The sequence below is a fragment of the Excalfactoria chinensis genome, chromosome 10 (genome assembly GCF_039878825.1).
Source record: "Excalfactoria chinensis isolate bCotChi1 chromosome 10, bCotChi1.hap2, whole genome shotgun sequence".
In the NCBI taxonomy this organism is placed as follows: Eukaryota; Metazoa; Chordata; class Aves; order Galliformes; family Phasianidae; genus Excalfactoria; species Excalfactoria chinensis.
The window spans coordinates 604,838-612,926 of NC_092834.1; the positions used below are offsets into that span (position 1 = coordinate 604,838).

An 8,089-nucleotide genomic window follows, 5' to 3' on the forward strand; every position below is an offset into this window, starting at 1 on the left:
CGAGAGTCGTTTCTCACGTCAGTTTTCAGCCTTTGAAAGTGAAGGGGAATAAAAGCGGTGTTGGTGCTTGTGGAGGACGGGATCGTTCCCTGCAGGTTCCCGGGCCCGGTCCTGCCTCGGCCCGGCTCTCAGCGCGCGGTTCGCACCGAGCGAGCGTGGGCTGCCGGCTCCGGTCAGCCTCCGTGCTGCAGCAGGACAGCGGCCTGGCGTCCATCGGGCAGCAGAGCGCGCAGCTCAGCACAGCCCGCAGCTCAGCCCGCTGTTTTAAGCCCGATGCTCCAGTTCCAAGGCGCTGTATGAGCCGTGTGAGCACGCGGCCTCTTCAGACCGCACGTCCCACCGTCGTGCAGCTGCGGTCGGTTCCAGGCGGCGCTGGGGCTGCCGGGCCGTGCGGGCGCAGCGCGCAGCTCCCAGCCTGCTCCGGCCCGAAGCGCAGCCGGGCGCGGCCGCTCGGGCAGCCATTGGCCGAACGCGCCGCCGCCCATCGCGCCCCACGACCCGCCCGGCCCAGCCCCGCCGTGGGGTCGCGCGGAGGCGGAGCGGCCTCCCGGCCCTCCCAAGATGGCGGCCGTGCGTCACCTCGGCCCTCTCAAGATGGCGGGAAGGGGCGGCCCGGAGGGGCGTGGCGCGCTCCCACAGTGCCCCGCGCGGCGCGCGCCGTGCCCGCGAGCTGCGGCTGACTCAGAGCGGCGCGCCGGGTGCGCGCTCCCGCGGGAAGATGGCGGCCGAGGCGGATTCCTGGGGTAGGTGTCGGCCCGCGCCGGCCTTCCCTCGTGCCGCCCTTCCTTCCCTCGTGCCGCGCTCACCCGCTCCCTTCTGTCCTGTCCCCGCAGACGCCGACACGTTCGAGGTGGTGGAGCCGGTGGCGAAGCGCTTGGTGCCGCCGGGGGTGGCCGGCGACCGCTGGGCCGGCGAGGACGAGGACGACGACGTGAAGGTGCGCGGGGCCGCCACGCTGCCGCTCGGCCCGCTCCGGGGCTGCGCTGCGGCGGGACTCGGGGGTTCCCCGCCGAGCTTCGGAGCGCGGCCGGCCCGAAACACGCGCGGCGCGGGCCGGTAGCGGTAGGCCACGGCGCGGCGACGGGCCAGGAGCGGGCAGAGCTGGGTCGGGCGGGGAGGAGCCGGCGCTGCGCACGGAGCTGCGGGTGTCCGGGCTGGGGGCGATGCCCTTTGGGAGCCTTTTGGGAGCTCATTGGGAGCCTTTTGGGAGCCCTTTGGAGCCCTTTGGAGCCCTTTGGGAGCCCCGCCGGCCCCTCCGCGCCGCGATCTGTGCGTGTTTGCGGCGCTGCAGCACGTGGAGGCGGCTGGAGCCGGCAGCCGGCCTGACAAGCAACGAGTCTCCGCGTGGCCGCGGCTGCGCTTCGCCGTGCTGGGATCGGGAGCGGAGTGAGCGGGATGGACGGAGCTGAAGCACGGAGCAGCTTTTGCTCCAGGTCAGGCAGCTGGTGGCTGTCAGATACAGCGGGTCTGCAGCTCGGGGTGTCACCTGGGCACCACTCGGTGCTCACAGCGTGCAGCCCTGCGCAGTGCTGGGCGCTGCTGAGGGCTCCTGCTCTGCTGGGTCGGGCTGTGCCTGTTTGGAGGATCCTGGGAGGCAGCAGCACCACTGCCCATAGAGCTCAGGGTGAGAAAGCGTCCCTTTATGAATCAATGCGTGTGTGAGTTAGAAGCTGCCTGTTCTGCCTCTGAGACGCAATAACACCCCACCCTGTGGTTATCACTGCTGTGGCATTACAAGTGGAGGTATCTCTGTATGCAGGGGGTCATCTGTAAGCAGCGTGGTTACAGCATCACTGGGCGCAGTCTGTGTGTACCTGTGTGTGTTATACACGTATGTATGTGTGTTATACACGTGTGTACGTGTGTGTTATACAGAGCATGCATGAAGTTTGCTTTTCTGCCTTCCTTTGGAAGTGAGAAACCTTTCTGGTATGATGCAGCGTGTCCAGGAGAACTGGTCTGTGGAGCTGCTCATAAAGACACCTCTGCTCTCCGTGGCTGCTGTCATAAAGGAGCTCAGCTCCCACGTGTGCCAGCAGTTTGGCCTCTTCCCTCTGCCTCAGGGGTTACACTCAGTACCGGAGCTGCATCTGGCGAGGAGGCCTGGCTGGCCAACAGGAGCGTTTCACTTGGATTTGCTCCTTGTTTAAATGCTGAAGATCTCTGGGCTGGGAGATGGTCACTGCAGCTCCAGGTACCTTGTGTGCCAGGGTCAGCCTTGAAGTACGGATATAAGAAGGTGTGAGCGCAGCGTTTTGTGTGTTCACGTTGTTTTCTGCACACTCGGCTCCTGTAGTTTTGCAGTTGTTTTGATAACGATCTTAAAGTAACCCCAGAGCTCAGGAAACACCGACTTCCCCAGGTTTCAGACCATCATCTCCATGGGTGACACAGCTGCTCTCAGCTGTTACCAGGCCCAGCTTTCCCAGCAGGCAGCTGGTGCCAGCGGCTTTGCTCTATTTATCCCTGGGCAGTTCTTGGCTGGCAGGTTGTGGCCTGGCTCAGTGCTCGGTGCTTGAGGAGCATTGGGGCTCAGCTGGGACTCTGCTGCCATTCCCTGCGTGTGCCCTCTGCTCTGGGCCGGTGTGTTGGTGTGTTGTGTCGTGCTGTGCTCAGGTGGGTGTGATGCAGGCAGGGCTGCTCTGCTCAGCAGTCTCAGGGCAGCAGGAGGTGATTCCAGTAGCCTTGTTTCAGTGTGAAGAAGAGCTGTGGGACACTGCCAGCTGTGCAGCTCCTCTTTGGATGCGTTGTGCAGCTAAAGGTGTCCTGCTGTGTTCCTGGGTGTGCAGCGCAGAGCTGTACTGCCGTGGGTCTCTGGGACTGTACTGACATGTATGAAAGCAGCTCCTGCTCCTCCTGCTGTGCTGGCAGGTGCCTGGGAGCAGCAGGTGTGGGAGGAGGCAGCGCTTCCTTCAGCCCCATTGGAGCGCACTGCCCTCCTGCCTTGCGTGCTCTGTGCCACACAGCACTGGATTCGAACCCCCGTCTGTGCAGGCCGGGGCAGCGAGCACAGCAGTGGTGAAAATGGCAGCTTAAGAAATGGGTGTAACAGGCTTAATTAGATACGAGCTCAATGAGCGCTGCTGCACATTCAAGTCAACCTCTTGGAATGTGGAAGGGAAGGCGGCTCTCCCACAGGGGAGCTGGGGATGGCAACGCCGCGTCCCTCCTGCGGGGAATGGCTGGGCCGAGTGCTCGTGTTTCTGCTCTGAGGCCCAGCTGGGGATCCAGGGCTGGTGGTTGTAAAGCTCACCCGTAAGGTGTGCACGGCCTGCGTGGCTTCTGTGCAGCCCAGGCCCTGCCAAAGGTAAGCTCTTGAGCTGCAGGTTCCACTCTGGTAACTAAAAGTAGATTCCTGGGCCATTTCTTGGCTGTACCTTGTGGTGCGAGCACTGCTGGTGGGGGTGGAGGGGCTGAGTGTGTTGGGGGCAGAGCTGCCCCACAGCCGGGATGGTTGGGAACACTTGGAACTGTGGGTGCTGCTGGAGAACAGCTCGTGTGGGCACGGCCTTGGGTGCCCCCTTCACTTACAGAGGAGCAGCAGCTGCTGGCTGAGTGCAGGCCGCCGTCCTGGTGCTCCCAGATCAGAGCCCTTATTATTATCAGAGCCCAACGACTCAACTCCCCACTTCCCAGCTCAAATGGATGTGAGAGCATTTAAAAGGGCTGTATGGAAGCTGCTGTATGGAAGCTGCTGTATGGAAGCTGCTGTATGGAAGCTGCTGTATGGAAGCTGCTCTCCTCTGCGTTTGCCCAACAAGTAGAAATACGTAAAAGCATCTTATCAACATTTGTCTTAATCAAGACTTGCTTTGTAGGATAACTGGGATGATGAGGAGGAAGAGGAGGAAGTAAAGGAGACGGAGGTGAAACAAGGTGAGGCTGAGCAGGAGTGCACCTCACTGTGTGCAGCACCTGCTGCTCGTGTCTGTCTGCATGGAGAGCCTGAAAGAGCTGCCCAGGAGGGCTGGTTTGGGGCCGGGCAGAGCGTGGCCTCTGACCCCCATCAGCGCTGCCAGCTCGGCTCTGCCGCTCTCTTTGAGTTCTGTGCTCCTGGTTACTCAAACCCTGGGAGCTGAGGTTCGGTTCCATGTCTTACAGAGCCCAAAGTTTCGGAAAAAAAGAAAATAGCAGAAAAGATAAAAGAAAAAGAAAAGCAACAAAAGAAGAAGCAAGAGGAGCTTAAAAAAAGGGTAATTCCTGTTCCTTTGTGGGCTCGGAAATGTGGAGGTTGAGGGTTGTTTGTTTGTGGGGGCTGAGCAGGAGCTGCGGGGATCCTGGGCTGATGTGCTGAAGCGAATGTGAGCCGTGAATGTGAGCCGTGTGCTTTGCACCTGGGGCTGGGAATAAGGTCTGGGCCGACTGTGGGGACACGGAGGGACACCTGGGTCAGGCCTCAGTGGGGGGTGAGGGGGGGGGGGGTCATTGTCCACCTTGGCTCCCTGGGTAGTGAGCTCTGAGGGGCAGCCTGTGCTCCCAGCGCAGTGCAGAAGTCAAGCAGCATCCTTTCTGTACGCCTGTATCGGAGATGGATGGAGCTGTTCAGGGCCCTGGGCTGCCCCACCTGCTCTGAAATACAGAGGTTGGTGGCCCTGCTGGTGGGGGGGGGTTGGAGCTTCATGATCCTTTTGGTCCCATCCAACCCGAGCCGTTCTGTGGTTCTGTGTGTGCCGAAGGAATGGAGGTTTAATTTCCATAACTTAATGAAATGACAGAGAAATCAAACAGTTGGCGTTGTTATGATTAATTGGGATGGCTGTTGGGTCTGTGCACGCTTAGAGCTCTGGTGACTCAGATGGCACTGGAAAAAACATGGTTTCTTGTAAGAGCTCCCCTCAGTGTGATGTTCCCCTGTTACGGGGTGTTGGTTTTGTTTTAAATGCAGTTAGAGGCTCCGGAGGAACATAAAGAACTTACACCAGAAGAACAGTTAGCAGACAAACTACGGCTAAAGAAATTGCAAGAGGAGTCAGACCTGGAGTTAGCAAAAGAAACGTTTGGTAAGTGAGCTGTGCCGTGGCAGAGCCCTCAGGTGTGTGCAGGCGGCCTGCAGGGCACTGCTGGGGCTGCAAAGAACCAGTGGGGGTTTGCACAGAGGGACTCGCGTTTCGAGCTCTCTGTTAAAGGAAGGGGGGCTCTGCAGCCAGCACTGCCCAGAGCACGGCCAGTCTGCGGCCTGCGGGGTGTTAACGTGGCTGTGATTTGTTTGCAGAGGATGAGGGTTGGAGGAAGTTTGGTGGTGTTTGATGAGACGGGGACAGCTGGATGGATTTTAATTTGGTGTCATCTTTCAGAGCCCGCAGCCAATGTGTTGTAACTGTGCTTTCCTCGCAGGTGTAAATAACACTTGTGGAATAGATGCCATGAATCCCTCTTCAAAAGATGACTTTACGGAATTTGGCAAGCTACTAAAAGAGAAAATCACGCAGTATGAGAAGTCCTTACATTACGCCAGCTTCTTGGAAGCCTTAGTTCGAGACGTTTGTATTTCATGTAAGTACATGGAAGGAGCTCCTCAGCCCACTGCCGGGACTGCAGTGACCTTGGGGGTGTGCTATGAACTGAAACACATCAGTGCGTGCAGCTGGTGCTGACCTGAGTGTCAGTGTGAGGTTCCATCCCAGCCCTTGCTCTGCAGAGCACACGTTGGTGTCTTCCTGCAGTCACTTAAAACAGGCTCTCCAGCACTGCGGGTCCTCATGCTGCTCTCGATCTCACCTGTCTGTCTCGAAGCAGTTTCTGGAACACAAACGTTCCTCTGAGCCAGGAAATGGCAGCAGCTCTGCTGGGAGGGCTGTTCTAAGAGCGACATCTTGTAATTCAGGGACTGTGAGATTAATTGCTCTGGAATTCAGCATGTGACCATACGCAGATAAAGTAACTTGCAGCCCCGTCTCCCCTGCTCTGGTTGGCTGAAGCAGTTGGATTTGTTGTGTGAGCCCTTCTGTGCTCGGTGCAGTGTAAGGCTGTGCACACACAGGGCTGCCTGCAGCAGCGCTGTACGGTCCCAGAGCTGAAGTGAAGGACTCACAGCCTCCTGGGCAGTGCAGTATTGACACTGTGCTGCTCCTTTTGGTGTCTGAAACAGTCACTATTGCACTGTACTGCATAGTCACGTTGCTCCAGTTGTTCAAGTGTCTCCCTGTTAAGACTGTGTGCACCAGCTCTTAGTTTGCACCCTTCCCTTCTGCACCATCCCTCTCATACCTCTACAGCCATGAGAGAACTGTGGTGACAGGAGGGCATGGCAACACAAAGTTGATGAGGAATCTCTTCTTTTCTCTCCTGCAGTGGAAATTGATGATTTGAAGAAGATCACGAATTCATTGACGGTACTATGCAGTGAGAAACAGAAACAGGAGAAGGTGAGACTCGATCCCACAGCTGGCTGCAGCAGAAGCAGTGCCTGCTGGTGGGGCTCCATGCCTGCACAGCACAGCAGGTCCAGCGCTGACCTGAACTGCTGCTGGGGTTGTGTGTGACAGTAGGTGACATCGTAGCCCTGGATACTGATCCAAGATGCCTTTAGATGTGTGAGGTCAGCAGGAGATCACTGAATTCAGAGCACAGGCCAAAGCCTTGGCTGATAGATGTGTGCAGGAGCTGTGTGCAGGAAGGCAGAGCTTTGTCCTGCAATGTTCATTTAAGTTTGTCCAGGACTTCTTGCAGTGTGTTTGCGTATACAGACATAGATATATTCAGCCACAACAGATTTGAGTGTTGGCTTTACAAAGGGGAACTCCAGCCAGGGCTGCTCTACTCACTTAGAGGCTCAGTGATGTAGGATGAATGAGGGAGCTGTGGGGAGCTGTGCAGTGCAGCAGCTGTGCTGTGAGATCGCACTGTGGGTGCTGAGGTGGAAACGAGAGGCAGCACAGCACAATGTGTGGGCAGCAATGCAGGTGTTCGCTCCTCTGGGCTCTGCTCAGATCAGAAGGAAGACGGATTGCTGTGGCTGTGTCAGTAAATACACTCTCCTTCCTTTTCAAGCAGAGTAAAGCCAAAAAGAAGAAAAAAGGTGTCGTGCCTGGAGGTGGTTTAAAGGCTACTATGAAAGATGACCTGGCTGATTATGGAGGATACGATGGAGAATACGTACAAGAGTTTGAAGACTTCATGTGACATTTATCTCCCCTTCTGTTGTCTTTCTGTTGCCCATAACCCCTTAAACATGTAGCACAACTTCTCTTTCTTTAAATTCTGCCAAATGCTGTTATGGAGGTTGCAGTCTCTGTGCTGGTGGCTCAGCGCGGCAGGCGGTGCCCAAGTGCTGCCCTCCCTGTTCTGTGCTCGAGGCGCTGGAAGGAAACAGCTCAAAAGCTCCAAAATTACAGGGAAAAAAAATAAAATAAAGGAACAACCCAAAAACCCACAAACCCAAATCGCCGAATTCTGCTCCCAAATGGCTGCTGTTCGATCTCACAGAGACAGCCACCAGATTGGAAATGAATTGCAAAGAGGCCGAGTATTACCGGCCCTCTTGTACAACACGGCCTTAACTGTACCTCCTTGAATGAGTTGTTTGATGAGCAGACGCCGTTTGCAGCCATGGGTGTGCACTTAGTATTACAGTTGCTTTGTCTTACTTAGAGCTTGAGGTTTTCAGTGTATTGTGAAGGGGAACTGCTAACTTGAGGAGTGGGGCGCTGCACCCAGGGAGTCGCACGGCTGCACAGGCTGATGAACACACAGCAGCGCTGGGACAGAGCAGGGAAGGAGCTCCAGATTGGGGAAAAACAAAACAAAAACTCACGACATGAGGTTGAGTTTCCATTCGTCTGAATTCCTGCCGGTGCAGCTGTCTGGGTTGGGCCCTTTAACAGTTACTGCCTGGTTTCGGTGTAAAAAACCAAACACGACTTTGGTCTCCTGGGCTGCGGTCGCTCTGTCATGACTCGGCTATTTTCTTTCATTTAAAAACAAACAACTTGCTTAGCAAACTGCAGCAGTTACTACAGTGGGGCAAATTGTTACGTTAACAATTACGACATCCGCAATGTTTTATAAAGCAACTAATTTAATAAAAATCACTATTGTGAGGACTTCAGTGCAGCGCTCCTGGGACCTGTTCTTTCAATGTGCTGCTGCC

At 56.5% G+C, this 8,089-nt stretch overlaps 1 protein-coding gene across 2 annotated transcripts; it reads left to right on the plus strand.

Annotated features, from left to right (window-relative positions):
* The first annotated feature begins 636 nt into the window (after positions 1-636).
* Positions 637-8,047, plus strand: EIF3J (eukaryotic translation initiation factor 3 subunit J). 2 transcript variants are annotated; one of them, XM_072345179.1, is made up of 8 exons: positions 637-743; positions 834-937; positions 3,819-3,876; positions 4,102-4,193; positions 4,886-5,000; positions 5,335-5,493; positions 6,292-6,365; positions 6,991-8,047. In XM_072345179.1, the coding sequence occupies exons 1-8, from the start codon at positions 719-721 to the stop codon at positions 7,120-7,122; spliced, it is 759 nt and encodes a 252-aa protein (XP_072201280.1). In that variant the 5' UTR covers positions 637-718; the 3' UTR covers positions 7,123-8,047. The 2 variants fall into 2 exon arrangements, with proteins under 2 accessions (XP_072201280.1, XP_072201281.1); XM_072345180.1 differs by having other exon boundaries at positions 6,994-8,047.
* Positions 8,048-8,089: the final 42 nt, after the last annotated feature.

Excerpts from the sequence above, each read along its gene's own strand:
- EIF3J (XM_072345179.1), top strand. The coding sequence starts at position 719 with ATGGCGGCCGAGGCGGATTCCTGGG. Across the intron at positions 744-833 it reads GGCCGAGGCGGATTCCTGGG|ACGCCGACACGTTCGAGGTG; the intron begins GTAGGTGTCGGC and ends CTGTCCCCGCAG. Across the intron at positions 938-3,818 it reads ACGAGGACGACGACGTGAAG|GATAACTGGGATGATGAGGA; the intron begins GTGCGCGGGGCC and ends CTTGCTTTGTAG.